General features: G+C 36.5%; 1 protein-coding gene across 5 annotated transcripts in view; it reads right to left on the bottom strand.

Annotated features, from left to right (window-relative positions):
- The window catches only part of DYNC2H1 (dynein cytoplasmic 2 heavy chain 1), a 155044-nt gene that overhangs the window by 28726 nt on the left and 104518 nt on the right, over positions 1 to 21800 (bottom strand). For 2 of the 5 annotated variants that reach the window (XM_032099265.1, XM_032099266.1), the window contains exons 83-84: positions 8649 to 8765; positions 1214 to 1423 (exon numbers count right to left, since the gene is read on the bottom strand). In XM_032099265.1, the coding sequence (XP_031955156.1) occupies positions 1214 to 1423; positions 8649 to 8765 (327 nt within the window). Of the gene's footprint in view, positions 1 to 1213; positions 1424 to 8648; positions 8766 to 12465; positions 12585 to 14321; positions 14358 to 19269; positions 19495 to 21800 lie in introns of those variants that run through there. The other 3 variants (XM_032099268.1, XM_032099270.1, XM_032099267.1) reach the window with 3 other exon arrangements.

The raw sequence follows: 21800 nt of genomic DNA, 5'->3' as shown, positions 1-21800 counted from the left end.
CTGAACTGATACTTGTGAGAGGTTAAAATGCATAGAATTTTTAAGAAACTTTCTGTGGTAGCCATCAGCTTCACCGCTGCTGCCGGTTCCAATTGAAGCGTGCAGCTTAAGCACACAAGCGAGCCATGCTCTCTTGCTCAGTAACAAGAAATATAACTGTAGGAACTAAAGAATGGCCATTACATGTATCACTTTCATTCACTATGACTTGGACTTAGCACCAGTTTCTACCACACAGTCAAAATGTGTTTAAAAGGCGATCAGATTGCTAACATGAAAACACGAATTTATTCTAATTGTACAGCAATTTTGCTAACAAATGCTGTCTTGTGAATCTAAAAAGACAACAAATTTATTTATTATTTTGATTAGAATTTGATATATCAATAAATGCATAACAATCTTTTTAACAGTACTTGTTCTTCACATGAAGATAAACAGGATGCTAACAGGAATTATCATTCATTGAAGAAGCAATCTCACTATCTATGCATTAGCATCGACAGAATTTATGAGTTGCTGGAGGTGAAACAAAACCAGAGTTTCATGTCACACCAATGCTTGACTATCTTTGTAATCCAATTATCTAGCTATTAATGATAGAGCATGTAAACTTGCTGTCACTAATTATACCAGATTATAAACGTGTCCAGTTTAATGCCAAAAAACATGGAGAAAGTACATGTACAAATTCTGACTGCTTTTCTTCTACATCAAGAATACAGGGTGAGATGATAGGCTGGTATGATAGGCAGAGCTTGTCTGGTGTGGTATGGCAATACTCCATACTGAATAAATGCAAAGGGAATTGTTATTACAACTTAAATTTTAAGAAAATGTAAAAACTAAGTAAAGGGACAGATTTACATGTTCTACTGGCTAATATATTTGACTTATCTAGCATGACTTGCTATTTAAAATTCAAATAGTATTCCACAGCTTCTAACCTTACTGCATTTGTCTGTAAGAGAAAACTTGATAAGAGAGTAATACATTCAGAAGCTTCTGCAAACAAAAAAAAATTCTGAAAAAAATTCTGGAAAAAAAAAGATTTTGCTTTAGGTTTCTATCTTTAAAGAACTCCATTTTAGAGTCTTTATCAATAAAAAAACTTAGAACAAATAGTAACATGAAAATATGTGTCAGAATTAGTTTAGTTTCCTTGGGTTTTTCAATGCTTATTACAATGTATATTTATTACAAAATGACTTACCTTCTGGTTTAACAGAGCACTTGCTAGTCTTTGTACTTCAGAGCTCAGTAGTGAGGTACCTCTGATGACCTTACTTAAAGAAGCAAGTGACTGATGGACACTCTGCACAAGGCGAATGGCATTGAATTGCTCCAGAGTAATGAATGATAAGACTGGAGATCCTTGTTGTTCTGCAGGAGGAGACACCTTTTGATGGATCAGGTTAGAATTCTAAGAAAGAACACGTGATACTCAGTTAATAAACTCAGGGAAACTCTGATGTTGTACAACATATTGTTTGTTTAATTCATAATACCTCATATGACCTCGTTAGCTTTAGAAGTAGTGACGGTATCAACCCTCTTCTGACATGGATTAAAAGTATAATGATACTTTCAGTACTGTCTGTGACATCTTCAATAAAAGCACCACTCTTCTGAGACAAGCCTGTCCACCCAGTTACTTCAAAAGTACTTGAATTGCTGAAAAATCTTCACTTAGCTGAATCACTGCTTTTAGTATTTGTGTCAATGTGCCAATGTAAAAAGCAGTGGTGTACTCAGCACAACAAGATTTTCTGGGTACTGTAAACTATGCTGCCAGTACTTGCTTTGTGAGACTGCTTCAACATGGAATTAAATTAAACAGAATAAATACAAAATATATATCATTTTATGCATAAATCTTGAGTAACTCAGGCTCTGAGAGATACTTCTGCTCTCACATTGCCATTTTTAATACTTATTTCCCTTCCATTAAAGCCACTGAAAATTCAAATTTATTCAATAATTTCAAGAGATGGTGTAATTTTGCAAATCTTAATTCATATGCAGCTTATTACATAAATACAGTTTTGCATGTGTTTGGAAACTGTCAACCTGACATGTGACAAGATGCTGCAATGAATTCCAGTTACAGAATTAAAAACTTTATTGGAAAATTCTATAAGGCATAAATATAAAAAGTAAATTCTAGCCTATAGGGAAAAATGTTTTGCTATTTCAATTTCTAGTAATTTAGTAAAGATAAAATCAGATTTTACTTTCTCTGAAGTATGTAGTCTTAAAATAACAAGTAGTTTTGATTATTTTTCAGGTTAAATGCATTTCTGAATTGTCACATGGCATCTCGCTTTCCAGAACACAGAAGATATTTACCTCTATAATCTTTCCCAGGCACTATATGTTTGTCAGAACTTTTACATTTTTAATTTCAGGCTCATACTGCACTCAGCTACAAAGCTAAAATATGAGAGAAGCTAAATGAATGAGCAATACTTTGGCTTATGACTGACCAACAGAAAAATGAAGAATAAAGTCTTCAAACATTGTTAAAAAGGTATACAACAAAGTTACTGATCAAAGTGTAAGAAGCATATAGTATTTACAATTGTTATGCTTTGTATTTTTTGTTTGCATGCTTTCAAAAATTACAGTACCAGTTCCACATCAGTTTTTCTGAGACCATAATCTGCTGAGTATATGTAAACTGTAATATAAAACTACCATAAACTAGTTGATAATTTCTTATTGAGGTATTTAATTGCACAAAATAAAGAAAAACCCAAGACACTGCACTTTGGAGGCTTTGCTCAATCTTTGACACTTTCAAATTCACAAAAGCTTATTGAAAGAGAAGTCATCTAAGTTCCTCAATATTGTCCTTTACATAACAGTCTCCTGTGAATTGCATATTCATTTCATCACTCTTTCTAATGCTTTCCCCAGAGAATTTGTTGAAACAACCCATCTGTCTTTTCCATAGGAAAATTAAACATGAATACCAATATCAGCTTATACATTTAATGTCCTATTACATTCCCTTAAAATCCATTATGTATATAACTCACATCAGCTTTTAAAATATGTGTATGCTCATGACCTGCTTGGGAATTAAGACGAAGAACTGCTAAAGTACTGAGTGCTTTTCCTAATCATAAGAAACTGAAGATAGATTCTAATCTTTAATATTCAATACTGTATTATGCTACCAATATTAATCAGGTGTATTTTGAGACTTTGATGACTTTCCCTCTTTCATTTCTGTATGTGTTGCTATCTTAGTACAATGTAACACCTCATATAGTCTTACCTAAACTGTCCCAGAGCTCGACTTTGTTACCTTCTTAAACTCAAGCTTTTGCAAACTCCAGTGTGTTTTGAAAACTGCCTCCTCAGAAATGCAACAAATGAAAATAAACTCATATACCTCTGTTAGTTCTGCATTTTATTCAAAATTCTATTTTGGTTGTGGTGATGGGTTTTAGAAATCTCTACTGCCCTTTTGATGTACCTATTTTGCCTCCTCCTTTGAGTCTCTCTGCCTATTCTTTCAGATATTAGCCGCTCACTGTGTTTTACAGGCTTTTCATTGTTGAAAATACAATGAAGAATGACCCTGTATTTCTGTTTCACTGATTTTCCTTCATGGAAAAAACCCTGGGTTTTTTTTAAAGCTGAGGTAGATAATGAGGTACCAGGCACATGGTGTGATTCTTGGGGCTGTTCTGTACAGTGCCAAGAGTAGGACTTCAAAGATCCTTGTGGTTCCATACAAATTCAGAATATTCTCTGATTCTATGATTCTACAATGACAATTTTCTTGCATCATTATGCAACTTTATGAAAACAATGAGTTACAATTTACAAACATAAGACACAGAACACACAATAATTAATGATCATACATTCAGCTAACAATTTTGAAGGAGTTGCTGCTGAAATTATGGGTGGGCCTTCTAACTTTCATGGAGCTGGTAAGGGGATTTTCTGAAACAAGGCAGAAAATGCCTTGAAAATATAGCACCGATTCCTCTCTCTCTCTCTCTCCTCATGAGAGAGCGCCATTTGGACATGATGAAACATTTATGCACTCTCGCTGCGTCCTTGTACTTTTGTGCTTCTCTGACAACTATTGCATGAGGGGTGATGCTTGAGTTCCACAGGACAGTGACTTCCAGCTGATCCAGTTATGTGACAATGAATGCTTACACAGGTGCTCAGCCACGCTCTGTCAGGGCAGAAGGCTGTGCGGGAAGAGAACGGACACCAGGACAGAGACTGGCTGAATTAACTCTGATTAACTCAAGGGCCCAGCCCTTGCAAACACCCTTCCACATTAAGGAAGGGTTTTTTAAATTTGGGTGACATTTGACAACTTATTCAGTGAAGACTTTATAGCGCAACAAGTCTTTCATGCAAACTAATACTGAATGTATGAGTATGTGATTTTTTCTAACTAAATGGCAGGTTTATGAGAGTTTAATTAATTTGATGAGTGTTAAGCTGTTATCAAATCATGCCACAAAACACTGTAAAAGCAGTTTTAGGACAGTATTCATTACAAGGGTGTTTTTAAATGGCAAGAATTAAAATGTATGTTTTCAAATGAGGCTAATGTAGGCAAAAATGTCACGACATTCTGTATTAGTTCAGAACAGCTCAATAAAAGGAGAAGTTTGCTTGTGTAGTTTCGACACAGGTGCACATTGATATGAAGCACGTTTTGAGTATCTATTTCATTTAGAGTAAAATTCAACTTAAAATTTCAGTCTGAATTCTGGCTGGACTAATAAATAGTGGACGAAGGAGAGGCAGCTGCCATGATTCTATTGTTATAGATACAGAATAATAAACTTCCCAGCTCAACAATTTCAGGATATCTTGTAGTAACATTTATCAGGGTTTTGCAACATGTGTGGTCTGAGAGGAAATTTTTTTTTTTTTTCTGAAAAATTTTCAGAAACATTTCTGAAAAAGTAACAACAAATAAGTCCTCACTACCATATTAATGTATAAGAATTATTTCCCATTTCAAAATGTCTAAAATGAAAAAAGCTAAACTTTCCAAAGTATATCTGCCATTTTTGCTGTTTGGCCACAGAGAATGTGATAAGCTCTGAAAACTGAACAAAAATTACTCCTATTCACATAACCACAAAACAGCTGAGGTTGGAAGGAACCTCTGGAGATTTTCAGGTGCTCAAAGCTACAGCAGGTTGCCCAGACCTGGAGACTGCATCCAGTCTCCAGCCAAGATCCCTTGGAGCTTCATATGCTCCACACTATACCTGGCAGTTGACTGGAGCCTACGTAGAAAAGCTCCAAGGAGTCATAGTCTGAGGGCCAGACAAGCCTTGGCAGTATTTCCACAACGTCCCACAGCTGAACCCCTGCAAGGCAGCAAAACTCCCCAAACAACAGATGAGGTCAGAAAATGGGTGCATCCTTCTCCCACCTGCAGGGAATTGCTCACTAGTTTTCCTTACCACTTCCTCCTGGTGCTTCTGTGTGGATCAGGCTTAGTTGGCTTGGGAGTTTCATTAAGAGTGCAGAGACAAAAATACAGCCACACTAAGAGATTGTGATCAATCATAGAGGCGTAAATTCTACACGACATACCTAGGTCAAGTGGTAAATTTTGGTGTATTTCAGCATTATCAGTACATAGATATACAACGACTATTTTCAAGGTATTTATAAGATAATCCTTTTTTAATTAATCCTTGACTAACATACTCAACACGGGAATAAAAATGTTTAAAACATACTTAATCTTTGTCTACATATTAACAAACTTCTGAGTGTCTTTCTGCCTCTGGAATAATTTTTTTTTTTTACAGACTTCAGGAATACTTTTTTTTATTTTACTTCTTCATATCTGGGAAACAGTTTTAGTTTCATATTCTCTGCCCATTCATGCATAAATAAAATAATTTATGATTGTTAACTTAAGCAGCAATTCAACAATCTTCTTCATTCCAATTTCCAGGTCTTTATAAATTCTGCAAACAAAGACGATGCCTTCATTGAGCTATCAATCTAGAATGAGAATGTAGAACTGTATGCAATGTCTGTGAAATATTAAAGATCCCTAGGCTTTTTCAAAGCTTAAAGCAATTACTGGTTGAACAGACTATGAAAACTAATTTTGATAAAGAATATTATTATTTAAATTTTCTGAAACACTCAAGAAAGTGTCCCCCCCACAAAAAAACCCCTATAAAATATCAGAAGCCATCCTATTCTAAAGGATCTATTCAAAAGATTAATTTCATTATCTACTTATAGCATAAAGACTTTAGAAAATCAAAGAAACTTCAAGATAATACAGAATCATTGAATGGTTTGGGTTGAAAGGGATCTTAAAGATCATCTAGTTCCAACCCTCCTGGACAGGTAGGGACACCTTCCACAGACCAGGCTGCTCAAAGCCCCATTTAACCTGGTTTGGAGTATTTCAGGGATGGCGTATCTGCCAGTTCTCTGGGAACCCTGTCCCAGAGTCTCACAACCCTCTCAGGAAAGAATTTCCTAATATCTAATCTAAAGCCACCTGCTTTCAGTTTGAAGTCATTCCCTTTTATTCTGTCCCTACACACCCTTGTAACACATCCCTCTCCAGCTCTCTTACTGGAAGGGCACAACGTCTCCCCAATGCCTTCTCTTCTCCCAGCAAATAACTCCTACTCTTTCAGGGTGTTCTCACAGGAGAGGAGCTTTGCAAACAATATACAAAATTTCTGTACCCACTGATTCTGTGAAAAATGAAATTGCTCTAGCTAGGAATAGGTCATGCTAACCAGGTCTTATGCTTACTGTGCAAGGCTGGAAGTACTGGCCTTCTAGATGTGTTACCAGCTTGTTACAAGAGCTTGCTGTGTGAAGTGGAATTCAGCACCAGGTATCTCCTATTATTATGTGAAGCTTGGGATAGTATGGGAAAATAGCAAAGGTCTTGAAAGTATGAGCACAGTTTGAAAAGAGAGGCCTCAGAACTATGAACAACAACCTGATGGTCATGTAATGGCCATTTAGAAAGGGCACAATTAAGAACTGGCAAGGTTACTTGTGCTCTTACGCAAGAGGCAATGCAATTACGCAGCAAAGAAAAGATTCTAAGTGACACAATAAAGGTACCTGCTACAGCCTGAAAAATAACCCCACCTAAGTGTCACCCACCCTGTAGATCAGGAACTGAGGTAAAGGGCTAAAAAATCATATGAAAGGAGATCTCAGATTTGAGGGCAATGGTAGGGGTGAAAGAAGAGGCCTGCATCAAGTCCAGCTTCCCTTGTCAAAGAGCTCTCAGGTAATCTTGATTACCTCCATGTAGGTAACTAAGACTATCAAGAACCTCAGCCACCAGTACCAGCTATGTGGCTTCAGCTTCATGGTACTGCATGCTCACAGCTAATTTATGACCCAAGTTTTAAAGAATATGAACTTTGAATTTGCACTGCTAATAACTAACAATTACAAAGAACTAGCCATTAGCAACGTGTGCTGTTAATGAATACTAATGTAGTGCAGATTTGTTTTACTGTTTAAAACTGGCCTAATTTACCCATCTTCCAAACACTACAATCAAAATCTCTATTTTTCTGCTTATTTGTGTATGTATATGTAATAGTTTCATCTGAGCTCTTTCAAAGATTTACAGGCCTAGAGGTATGTTTAACTCTAGTCAGTAAGAGATAACGGAAGGTGTCACACTGAAATATACTTTTTCTTACAGGATCACAGACCTGGTTAACAGAGGTCCATGTTCAGAGGCCACAGATTTCAACATGAAGCTATTTAGTACTGGAAGACTATTTTGACACACAAACATGATGTATCATACACTTAGGATGGATTAGATGAGAATTTAATGAGATATTCCAAAATGTAATGGCAAATTCAAGTGTGTACCTCATGTCACTTCCTTGTATGTGGTTATTTGAGTAAGGGAAAGGTTTTTCCCAGTACAGTGTTGCTGTGTACAAGACATAGTTTTAGGTCACAATGTCTCTGATCTATTACTTAATCATTGAGGAGACAAAGTAACAGCCAAATGTCTAGGTGAGCACCTAGCATGAGGTGGGAGAGATCCTTCCTAAGTATGTGTAGTGTCTTCATTCACACACATCACACTTAATGGGTGCCTGCAATAGGAATTCAATGGTTGGAAACCAAGCTTTACGATATGTATTAAGAAACACCACCAAACTGAACCAAGCTAGACCAACAAAGGAATATAAAGGGAGTGATACTGGATAGTGAAGAAGGGATTTTAATGAACCTCAGTTTAAAGCTAATACCATATTTCAACAGTATAAAGAAAAAACTTCATTATATTTAAAATCATTAAACACTGCCTTGTGAGTATTAGATAAATGCAGAGACTAAATTAAAATCTAAAGTACATTAGTATTTTTCTGGAAACACATAAAGGATGTTAGTTTCATGTTTTGAGTGTGGTCTCACCTATACGGAGAGACAAAAAGTACAGCCTGTTATACCACATACAGACTTCATAGCTAATTATGCACCTAACATTATACTTCCCACCTCAAATACATTTCATTTACTTTTTCTCTTCTTATGTTTCAATACTCAAGATAATTCCTTAGACCACATTTTTAATGTAGTTACCAGGAAAAAAAGTTGTCTTTTCAAATTAGGTACATTCCTACCTGATTAAGTTTCTTCCATAGGTTGAGAACAGGAGAAAGTTCTGTAGACCATATTTCTCTGTCAAATTTGCAGCCAGCAGTTACTGACCTACTCAGGATCCGAAGCTGTGAAATCACCTGAGTGATGAGAATACAAATGCACTCTTGAAGAAGGATAAACAAACTTCTTTTAGTACAAAAATGTGATACACTAGCAAATACTCTTCAATTTATCTATAAACTATCCTTTCCTGCATACTTAATTACTGATCATGATCTGATCAAAACACAAACAATATCCATATTCAAGTCCAAACATACTGGAACCTCATTCATATTAAGCTACAAAAAACCCCCTACATATTTTTCTTATCCCAGTAATTGTCTTTGTTCAATTATAATTTAAAAACTAATGAGGTGCATAATTAATTAAAAAGCCTATTTTCCACAAAATTTAGATACAAAACTCGAGCTCTGCCCTTGGAAACAAACCCCCAAAATATGTTGCTAAATACATACAGTAATTATCAGGCATCAAAACTCAAGACAACTATAGGAAATTCATTCTGATCTGACCAAGATCTCTTATTTACACATTCATGCTACCTCAAACTATTTAAATGCATACTTATTAAATAAAGAAAGCAAGAAATCAAAAGAATAACTACAAACCTTCCAGAAAGAAGGGGAGATTTTAATTCATTAGGTCCAACTGCCTTTTATTGTTAGCAACCCTGGTAAGTTCAAAAATCAACTGATAAAATATATACATACATTTGGAAGAAAGGACACTGAAATTAAAATTCTTCAGTGATATTGAGTCTGTTCCTTAAATTGTATATAAACACCCCTGGTATTTTTGAGGCATTTTAGCGACATTCTAGCTGTTTTTCACAGTGTATATTTTGCAAGGCATGCTGCAGAACAACTTATTAATTCTCTCCTCTTGCACTTGACAATAAAGAATTAAGCTTGATAGTAAAAAATATATTAATCATTCAGAAGGACTGGACTCTTTAACTGTAACAGACTGAGGGAGAAAGTAAAGTTGTTTCTGCTGGGATTTGGTTTATTTTCTTAGTCTTGAAAGATGTGCACTGATGAAGTGTTTTCTGTTGTTTTTCATTTTCTTTCACTGAAGCAAACGGCACCTTCTTATTTATCAGCTTTGATAGGGACTATGAAGCACTATAAGATGATAACACACCATCATAGTAAACCATCATTTTCACTTCTAAAACAAGCACTGATCATGAGACTGTGTTTTAAAATCCTGAGAGAAGATTATAAGGCCAGTAGTAGAATCACAACATCAGAACTGAGGAAAGAAGATTTCAGCTTAGCCAGGGATCTTTTTGGCAGGAGACAGTTGGCAACTGTTTTGGAGGGCAAAGAGGGACCAAGAGAGCTGGTTAATCCTCAAGAAAAAAATTCTCAAAGCACAAAACCAGTTCTTTCTGATGCAGAGGAAACAAGCATGATAAGCAAGTCAAAGAACAATCACGGCAGAAGATCATAATGGATGTAAAGGAAGCTACTGACCTCCGGTCACAGAATGAACTGAGTCAGAAAGGATCCACAGGCATCATTGAAGTCCAGCTCCTGGCCCTGCACAGCACCATCCCCAAGAGTCACACCATGTGCCTCAGAGCATTGTGCAATCATTTCCTGAACTCTGTCAGGCTGGTGCCATGACCATGTTCCAGTGTCCAGCCACCCTGTGGGTGAAGAACCTGTTCCTGATATCCAACCTAAACCTCCCCTGACACAGCTTCAGGCCATTCCCTCGGGTCCTGTCACTGGGCACCACAGAGAAAAGATCAGTGCTTGCCCCTCTGTTTCCCCTCATGAGGAAGCTGGAGACTGCAGTGAAATCTCCCACAGAAAATGGGCACAAGGATGGACTACCCAGCACAGGCATAAAGACATAGCTCAATTGTGTTAGGATGGAGTGAGGAAAGCCAAATCTCATCTGGCTTTGAAAACAGCAGTGTATGCAAAGGCCTAAAAGGACTTGTGGAGTATTCTGGTAGCTGAAAGAAAAGAAAATATAAGCCACTGCTCTTTATAGCTTCTGTTATGTAAAATAACATTTCATTCTCTCATTCTCGTAACTTAATTTTAAACTTTCATAATCCTTTGTGTGCCCCAGCTATTGTGTATACCAAAAAAGATTCTTATTTAATTTAGCAAAAAATTAATTTCTCTGATGGATGTTTTGATCATAGTATCTTTATCCTTCCTGCTATTCTTCCTCATTTTCACTCTGCACATATGCAAATGTTCTGACAAGCAATACAGATAATAAACACACATTTGTGCCTTCCAGATATCATTCTTTTAGCTATAGTTTTGTATCTTTTAATTTGTTTTTGGATAGTTGCCTGCCATAATCTGCTAAGCAATAAAACATTTATATCAAATGCACTTTAACTGGTAATTCACTATGTAATAGTTCATATAAACTTGCATATAGTGCATACTATAAAGCTGAAAAATGTTTATACGATTGCTTTGTGAATATGGGGGATTGAAAATACTAACTCTGATATTCATTTTTAAAGCGCCTTTAGAGGTATAAACATGTATCTCCATATAGCTGAAATGATTTTGAGAAGTAGTGACTGCAAGAGCAAGTAACTAAAGTATTTTTCTAGCTCTACAATATGGGGTTAGCTGTCTGTTTCTAGTTATCTAATTATAAAATCTGTCAATATAGTTTAAATAGGAAATACACTATCTATCCTTAATTTCAATTTTTTTTCTTCAGTGTGCCTGTATGTGTTCCTGGTTTGTAAATTTCATCAAAGTAGTTAAAAAATACTGGGTTATCATTATCAAAAGTTAAACACTTAAATTAACTGAATCAAAAGAAATCAAGTTTTAGCTCTCAGTGTTCTAGAGTACTGTAACATACAATGATCTTCATCAAATATTCATGGAAAATCTTTAACTCTTAACAGTTCATCCCATTTCTCTCAGGTATAAACATGTATGATGGTAATATAATTTACTCCTAAAGTTTCCATGACAGCAAAGATTTCAATTCACTGTAATTTTTTTTTTAATTAATGGGTTGGGCTGAAACTTTGTGTACTGGTGGCTCTTTCAGCGTGAGTATTTTTTGAAAATTTTAACCTAGAATAGTCATTCACCTTCAAGAAACAGATGAAAATACATTTGATTCACGTCAAAATACTCAGGTTAACTTCACCTTTGAACTGCTTCAACACCCCAAACTTTTGCTAATGAACTGCAAATTCGATGGCATGACATCTGTCCAAATTTAGGAAAGAATTAGAGTAACACATATTACTACTTAAGTATGATTACAAGTTTGATTTTAGAACTTGAATGGCACAAGTATTTCATTCTCACAGATCTCACTGAAGTTCCTTACATTATTGACCAGTCTGTGCTACTTTGAATCAGCCAAATCTTGAGAAAATGTTTACTCAGTACTCTCAAATCAATCTCTTTCTGGATGTTATGAAAATGAAAAGGGAATTTTTTTTTTTTAATAGGATCATAGAAGAATTAATGTTGGAAAGAACCTAAGGAGGTCTCTAGTCTAACCTCCTGCTGGAATCATGATGAGCTTTAAGATCACACCAGGTTGCTAAGGGCTTTATGTGGTTTTGAAAAATCTCAAGCAGAGAGACAGAACAACCTCTTCCACTGCTTTACCACCCTAATGATTAAAACGTTTCCCTTAATATCAAATCTGGACCTTTCTTGTTTCAGTTTATATCCTGTAAGAGTCAAATGCATGGATTGGGACAAAGAATGTGTTAAGATTGGGAAGGGCCTGAATAAAACCACGAGTGGGATATATTACCCGGGTAGAATTCTCAGGTGCATCACAAGTGTCCAAGGGATTGTAGTATGTTTGCAGTTGCTCCACATAACTGTTTTCACCTCCAGGCAAGTGAAATAAGTTTTGAGTTGGAAGGGACACTGGATTTAAAAGAAAACGGATTATCAAGAATACATTTCTGGGGGTCACATGAAAACCAAAGCAACAAGACAGGAATGAACACACAGACTGGATAAGTACCTAGAAGGAAGGAGACCTTGGTTCAGATGACAAAGAGAATACAATTAGGAATCTGATTTAAGAAGATGAAAGAACTCTTGGGTTGAAAGAAGGCTCTGCATGCGGTCACATTAGGCAAGCACAAATACATCCTTACCTATCCTCAGGCACTTATTTAAAGCTTACTTAAAACTAACTCAAAAATATTATCGCCTTAGCCTCCCTAAGAGGAGGGCTCCCAACAGACAGATCTTAAGTGGGCTAACTTGAACTTGACAGACTCTCTTATTGAGTACATAAGAAAGCAAAGTTCCTTACATAGGTACCTGAGATGGATGGGTCTGTGCTGTGGAAATTAGAATGAAGGTTTTAATTTCATTTCCTGAAAATCTAACTACAAAGCTTGAGAAGAATTTATTTTCTCTCAATGTACTATATATACAATACCGTCAGGCCAACCTATAATCAACTTCAAATACCTACTCTAGATTAAGCTTGCCTTAAACACAGTGTTTCTATGGCCACAAAATGAGATCAGAAATGACCAGCACAGATGCATATATCCAGGTCTGTGGAATCATATCATTTGCACTCTAACCCAGGTATTTATTTACAGTACCAAGGAAACTGAAAATTTAATTATAGGTGTATAATACCAGGTACTCAAAATAAGAGTACTTTTACAATACCTAACCTTTGAATGCTCTCCTTTGTTATTGCAATGTATTCTTTTTATATATTATACACTAAAAGCTCTTGTATGTTGTGCTAGTCCAGACCAAACACACATCTGAATATTCCGAATAATGAGAAGAGTGAAAGAATCTACCATTAAGCAGGAAAATAGTACCTTGATTAAAAATATGAGAGGGATAGAAAAAGAGGAAATAAAAATATAAAAGCAATCACCAATAATGGTGAGGAGGAGCAAGAAGATTATTCAGACTCACAATTCTTTGTAGAATCTGTCTGTTTTAAGTAAGGTCACCTAATCATAACAGTATTTATACAAAAAATTCAATAGAGCAATTTATTTGTGAACAATGCATCTAATACTGATGAACAGCCTACAGAAACTGCTACCAAGTACCTTCTCTATTCTTAGTGGAAAATTCATGCACTGCATGTTTTTTTCTGAGTTATCAGTGCAGAAAAATACAAATTGCATATATTAAGAAAGGTGGGCTGGTCAAACTAAGAATGTCAATATTTATTTCTCTAGTTATTAAATTACTTATGCATCTCAGCTTTTTAATCTATTGCCTATTTTTGGGTGCATCTGTGGACATATGCTGCTATGATATTGACCAGCACATCAGAGTAAAAAACAGATGAATCTAGAGAAATTATGAGAGATAATGAACAGAATGGAAAGCTACAAAGACAACAAATGTTCCCATGTGGCTTCATACAGAACTACTAGAAAGACATGTTTTACCTGAAAATTAAAATTCACGGAAAAAATAAAAACGAGGAAATGAGAAGATTTGAACTTTTCATTCTCTGGAACTCAGACAAGACAGATTTCTAGGAACACAAAATCTATTTCTGTTCATTACTAATGCACAAGATGAGGAAAAAGTCTTGCCTTCAGTCATTCACCACTACTGCAAAAACTGCTACTTCACAAATACAACATATAATAAACACAGACTTACATCTAAGTCTTGTACTCATTTCAGAAGCAATATACCCTACAAATCATGCAACAAAATCATATTTTTACACATAGTATTACGACTTGAAAAGGAGGAAAGTAATAGAGTAAAAAACATCTTGTGAAATTCTGTCAGTGAACTAAAAAAAAAAATCTCAGATCAATCATTTCTGAACTCAATATGATTACTGTTTTAAGAATGCAAAACGGTAAAGATTTGCTAGTCAGATAACAGGTATTTTTTTCTCACACCTATGGAACATACAAAAAGGATCTTCATTTTTGTACAAAAATCTAGCAAAGTCCTCTCAGTAAATCTACAGATGTCAAAGCAGATACTCTACTGCCATCTACCAGTTTTAAAAGGACATAGTCGTAGCACAGAAACCACTTCTATGCTTCATTGCTGAATGAAACAATATATCCCTTTACACAGCTGTTTGAGGAAATATTTCTGTTTTTATAAGACTTTACAGCTCAAACTGAAGTATGAAGCTTTAGCTTAATTACTTCGGTAAATATTGTGAAAGTACTAACCAAATGCAACGCAACTATGTCTTTACTGCATCATGAGAGGGACGAGGTTTCTGTGTGACATCCCTTCTGTCACAACTACATGCTTCCAAACAGTCTACTTTCACAGCAATGAGAGAACAGGAACCAAGCTGTGAGAAACAAAGACTGAGCTGCCACTGGAACCTCTCTTCAGTCCCTGACTGTGTGCCTTGCCCTCTCTGCAAGAAAAGGATCCATGGATGCTGTTAGGATGAGGGTACTTTAATGGCACTTGTAAGCGAATCATTCCTACTGCATGTGGATCAGTAAGAGACAGTGTAGGTGTAAGCTTGCTCTTTTGTTGTTCCATCAAGACCACCTCAAAGCTGCACTCTCACTCATTAAGGATCTGAAGTAGGGCTGGACTCTATACAGAGATACATACCTTCTCAGTCAAATACAAAGCAAATGTGGCAAAGACATTGACCACACCTGCATCTTTCCTTTATATAGAAGCACATCATTTATCATGTACCTTTGACAACAGGAAGACTCTCTGCAGAGCAGCGGTTCAGGGAAGGAAGGAAGGAAGTCAGCACTGTGCTGTATATGGACAGCACAAGCCCAGTACTGACACAGACAGTACTCTAGCTGAACCTTCTCCTGAAGAATAACTGAGTTTTCCTTCATACAGGTCCACAGGATACACATTACCTGGAGACCATGATGCTAAAAGGCATGCCAGAAGAGGTGATTGACCTTAACTAATAACATATCCTAACAAAATTCAAAGAGACTGGAAAATGGCAGCCTGTTTTTAGAAGAGAACAAACTTCTCATATGCAGAGCACCACCAATATATTCTCATATACACAGCACCAATCCCATGGGAATTAGTAAGGTTATTTGAAGCATTACATTGAATCACTAAATTGGTAAAGAGATGTTTTCTAGCTCTTTTTGCTAGAGCACAGTACTGTGGCTTCTACTCCATTAATGGCACAGCACATTTCTTTCATGCATCACCACACGTGTATTCAAAATATTCCCCATATTTTAAAAATCCTTTTTAAGTACTCAGATCTCTCTTATTGCAGGGTAATAAATACAGATTGACATTACTCATCAATTTCTACTAGAGACTGTTAGTCATATATTTGTGATGTGGGATGTAATAAATGTCAGTAATTAAACACTCTGAACAATTAAAGGGTTATATAATTGCTAAATTATTTTAAGAAAATAAATTTATGTTCATCTGGAATCTATAGTAATAACATAAGAAGTTCAAGAATAATATAAATTGCTTTTCAATAATTAAAATACTTTTCAATAATTAAACTCATTACTCTATGTGGCACAATTAGAATAACGGAGGAGCAGTAAATATAAAATTCATGCTCTGAGTTCTGTTGAGCTAGATTGTGAAAGAGAAAATTGTGTCTGTTGACAAACACTCAAGAAGCTGCAGCTATCACTACAGCTGCACCTTGAAAAATAACCCCACACCACAGCCCACCTATTCTATACACAGTAGAAGTACTGCAGAGTCAGATGTATGACTGCAATATTGGGAGGACATACCCCAACTTTTCTTTATCTGACTTGGGTAATAACAACCGAGGAGATTTGGTGTACAAACTCAAGCATGATCCAGCAATTTAAGAGTTGCCAATGTCCTCATACACCCTCCCCTACACCTTCCGTCTCTGTTGCTCTCAGAAACAAGGCAAAAAGCAGCACTGGAACCATATACCTGATCACAGTTCTAGTAAGACAGAGAGCAGTTTTAATCTAAGTAAAAGGATATGCAAGGAATAATAGGAAGAGGTACAGAATCAGCCAGTGACTTGCTGAAAATAAGAGCACATCAGAAACTAAGTAAAAAAAAAAAAAAGAACCTAATGATAAAATGCTGTTTTACTGAAGTCAGTGAGATCACAGCAATTAGATTTAATGAGGCAAAATTTGCTTCATGTTTCCTGACCCTGGTTCATACCTTGTCTACTTTACTAGATTGCTCTACACTGTTCTTCATTATTAGTTTAACATTAATTTTAACTTGAGAAATACTCATCACATAATAAAAAATAGTTATAAAAAGGTAACTTTTTTCCTACAAAATTTCTCATTTTCAAGTACAGACAGAAGAGCAAGAGTATTTATTTTAAATAAATACTGTATTTAGTAGCTACACTAAGGCCCAATTACCTATTCCTTTTGACTTCTGATGGATCTCATTAAACAAATTACTGTTTCTCTTTAAGCAATCCCATCTACAAAAAGAACGCATTCAGTGTGAGATTTCTGTGCTAGTATTAATTCCTGTGGAGTATTCAGTTGGGCAACATGCTTTTTACCTGATTTTTTGAACTTGACATTGTTCAGATACCATAATTTTCTTAAGTCATCCTGATGTAATGTTAAATATGTGAATATGAATGTCAATATTAAATAACACTACGTGAATATTAATTTTCTATGTAAAGTTTCTGCTAGAACAACCTCTCAAGTTTTCAAATGATTCAGCTGCCATTCATGATGAGTATGAAATGTCATGGTATGAATCACAGAATGACAGAGTGGTTGGGGTTGGAAGGGGCCTCTAGAGATCATCTAGTCCAACCTCCCCACCAAAGTAGGTTCACCCAGAGCAGGCCACACAGCATCACCTCCAGACAGGTTTTCAATATCTCTAGAAGAGGAGGTATTCAACCACATCCTCTCTGGCAGCCTGTTCCAGTGTTCTGTCACCCACACATTTAGGAAGTTTTCCCTCATATTCAGATGGAATATCCTGTGATTCAGTTTGTGCCCACTGCCCCTTGTCCTGTCGCTGGGCATCAGTGAAGAGAGTCTGGCCCCAGCTTCTTGACACCCACTCTTAAGATATCTGTAAACATTGATAAAAATCCTCAGTCGTCCCTTCTCCAGGTGAAACAGACGCAACTCTCTCATAAGAGAGATGCTCCAGTCCCCAATCATCACAGTTCTCCCCTGAGCCCTCTGCAGCAGCTCCTCATCTTTCTTGAACTGCGGAATCCAGCACTGGACACAGCACTCCAGATGTGCCTCACCAGGGCTGAGTAGAGGGGCAGGATCACCTCTCTCGACCTGCTGACAAAGCTCTTCAATGCACCCCAGGAACCCTCTGGCCTTCTTGGCTACTGCTGGCTCAGGGACAGCTTGTTGTCCATGAGGACCCCCAGGTCCTTCTCTGCAGAGCTGCTTTCCAGCAGGTCAGACCTCAGTCTGTGCTGGTGCATGGGGTTATTCCTTCCCAGGTGCAGAACTCTGCATTTGCCTTTGAACTGCATTAGGTTTCCCTCTGCCCAACTTCCCGGCCTGTCCAGGTCTTGTTGAACACCAGCACAGCCCTCTGGGGTATCAGTCACTCCTCCCACATGAAAATAAGTATGAATACAGGCATGGATCATTCCTAGGCATTTTTAAATACTCTCTATAACACTCTGCACTGTAGTTCTGTAAAAGTCAAATTGACATTTACAGCAGTGATCTGCAAGATGAGATTTTTACTGAGTATGAGAAAAAAACACACAAGCTTTATACTATGTCAAAGAAGTGCATCAACAATTTTTTCATGGGAATTATAGCTCAAAATCTTAAATTAAGAGTTACCTTTTAGTCACAGAAGCCCTCTAAATACCATTATTTGCAACTGTGCATCTTTGTATTTCAAAATATATGTGAAAAAGCTGTATAATTGATGATGACTTCACTGCAGGAAATTTCTAAAGTGGTGGTTAACAGACAACATTGCAAATGCAGGCAGAAATTATTATTTATATTTATATATATGTTGAGGATACCCATGAAGTAAACTGCAGAGTTAAGATTTTGGACTTAAGGAAATAAGACACTGGTTTAATACACATAAGGGAGAGGGAAAATATGATACAGTATAGTAAGGAGAGAGAAAATTTGAGGCAGTAGAGTGGTCAGCACATTAATTTCAGTTGATTAAAAAGGGGAATAAAAGAATATTTTTGAATGAGCTTCAGAACAAGTCCTCTCATTGTGCAGAAATGCCAGGATTTTTAGCAAAATGACTGAGTAAGCATGGAATATCTCTGTGGATTGAAAGGCAAAAAAAAAAGCAACACATAAAAAATATCAAGGACAGTGAAAGAACTGCTTGGGAAATTCAAGATGAAATTAGAAAAGCCAAAGCCCAGCTGGACATAAGACCAGCAGGAAACAATTAAGACAGGTTTCAACACATATGAAGAAGTTCAAAAAAACATGGGGCATTGGCTGAATGTAAGAGAATGTAAGTGAGGCATGGTACATAGAACCTGAAGTATTCTAAGGCCTCTGTGCATGGTGTAGGAAGCAAAGGAGTAGATAATAATGGGAGAGAAACAGTCCACACAAAGAACATGAACACACTCATACACTACCAGGGACTTCAAACCAGCTGTTGGCCAGTCACCAGTGGTTTTCCTGAGGCTCATTAGTGGAGCCAATTCTGTTTAGTATCTTTACCAATGATCTTGATGAGGAGATTGAGTGCACTCTCAGCATGCTGGCAGACAGCGGGCAAGTAAAAGGTCAGTCTCACAAGCAAACTCTCTTCCATTAATGGGAATGATGGCCTTGCCTAAGGATGCACAATGGTGGGAACCATTCACTTGCTTTAGCACTTGAATAAAATAAAGCTGGTAACAAACAAATGAAATTTGAAATGTGTTGGTCTTTACTGCCCTGGAAAATAAAACATGCAAAAAAATACATCCACTAACTAATAAAATTCCCTTTTTATCTTTCAGACAAGCACTATAACTTGCATACTTTAAGATGCTTTAAATTTCACTTCCTCCCCCTGAACTTTTCCATTTTAAATTGAATACTTAGATATGAAATGCAAGTGTGACAACTATACTTACACTGTTACAATATTCAATGCAGAAATGGCAAACGCAACTATTTTCCAAATCCTGATATAATAAAAATCTAATTTTTCAAATAGTCCAGTTTTCAGTAGAAAAGAAACCTTCCTGTATTCTGCATAGGCAACAACCTCCTAGTTACAGCTGTTATCTTTAATCTCCTAAATGCTCATTAAAATGCTCACTATACAAGTTTTAGAAATGCTGCTGACATTATTACAAAGTTTGATCCATAGTTCAATGGAAAGAAATAGGTAATTCCAAAAGGTGATTCACTCCTTTATTTTAGATGCCTATCTAAGACTGGCACAAATTATTCCCTGTAAATGCTTGTCTTTCCTTAATAACAAAAAAAAAAGGGATGACTAGGTAAGAAGAGGTGGATAATATTCATATGATTGAAGCTAGTTGAGAGGTATTACACTGGGTTTCTTTTTTTAGTTTCAGTTGGGCTTTGAATTGGGCTTATCATATTTTTCTATCACAGTACCTAAACATTTAAAAGAAAAATAAACTCATAAGAAATTATTCCAGTATCAGTCAGGGGAATTTCAATAAATCAATAAATACATCAGAAGTCTTTTCTAGTAGGATTTAAACCAAATATTCTCTAAGAGCTGAACTAAAAATCTGATGGAACCTCTCTGTGTATTTCAAAGATAAACTTTAATTCCATGGTATCTGTTTTAAAAATACCATTGACTTGTGGGAAATGTTAGAATAACATCTAAGTAAAATATTTGGTATTAAAACAGGAGGCATTTTAAGAAATATTAAAACACTAACTGAAGATAAAATCAGTGAAGGAAACAGGAATTCACACATCTACATAATTCACTCCATGGCAGGTATGAATACGGTATTTTGGAGTTGGACTGTAATACACAGGGAGCCCAGATAACCATAAGATTAGGCACCTTACTCTCAGAAAAATCAAGCTTTGTTAGATGACTATCACTCTTAGAAAATATTTTTTCTGTTATATTAGTTTAGCTGCCAACGTGTAGTGACTATCCAAAAAATTATGCCTGTTCTGGTACATAAAAGGGGAAGTTTGTGACTTCCAGCAAGAATGAAAAGGCTCCTTCTCCACCTGCAGATGTGCAATTGCAGAATAAGTAGAAACAGGTGAGGAGGGTAAAGTTCTATCAGCATGTGGGCTACTGGGGCCCAACACACGGATCAGAACCAGTGCCTTCAAGAGAAAGTGGCAGGTGACCACTGATGTGGGGGCCCAGGTGGTGCTCTTGGCAGTTCTGCTTGTGAAGGGAATGGGACAGAACAGGGGAATGTTAACTTGGCTGCAAAGTGTGTGTCACCTCTGTGACAAACTGTGACAAATACCTGCCAGCAGGACCGGTTCTAGCAAGGAGAGCTTTAAACCAGGCTTATGAGGCAGTGATGGCCACAATCCAAAGAAAAGGTGCTGGGCAGACAATCAGGTAAAAGCACCTACAGTATAACCTGATGGGAAAGGTATTCCTGCAAATAGGTCAAATAGCAAGTCAGTCCTCTTGGCAATAATACAAAGCAGCACATTAAAGTTACGGGAATTGTTTAACTCCTTACGGTGCTTTCATGAATACCAGGTGGAATCCACAAAGAAATTAGTTAGATGGGGCAGAAAAGCAGAATCAATTATTCTCAAAAGAGCTGAGATAAAAATCTATGGTTAAAAGAAAAAGGAGCATCTCAAACCACTTATCTGCAACTGCTTTCAGTTAATAAAAATAATAGTGTTGCTAACTAGGAGAAGTGAGAGTCATTCCTGTCACTCACTCTGAGACGAAACAGGTAAAGACAAGCATGCAGCTTGAGAGAGATGTATCTGGGAAAATATTACCTTATATCCTCTGCCCTGTCACAGAAAATGCTAGATGGATTTGGATTCTATTTGAGTCTATAAAATTAGTATGTAAAAGGTTCTTAAAGCAAGTAACTTGGTTGCAAAATCTGAACCACCCGAACTGCAGAATATCACTGGCCTGGTTGAAAAGCAAATAAAATTACAAAGGACAAAATATAGGAGGATAAATACTTTCATCAAGTTCAGTTGAACAGTTAATATGTAGGTT

Source organism: Corvus moneduloides, chromosome 2, assembly GCF_009650955.1.
Source record: "Corvus moneduloides isolate bCorMon1 chromosome 2, bCorMon1.pri, whole genome shotgun sequence".
NCBI classification, from domain to species: domain Eukaryota; kingdom Metazoa; phylum Chordata; class Aves; order Passeriformes; family Corvidae; genus Corvus; species Corvus moneduloides.
This window is presented reverse-complemented; position numbering and strand designations above follow the sequence as displayed.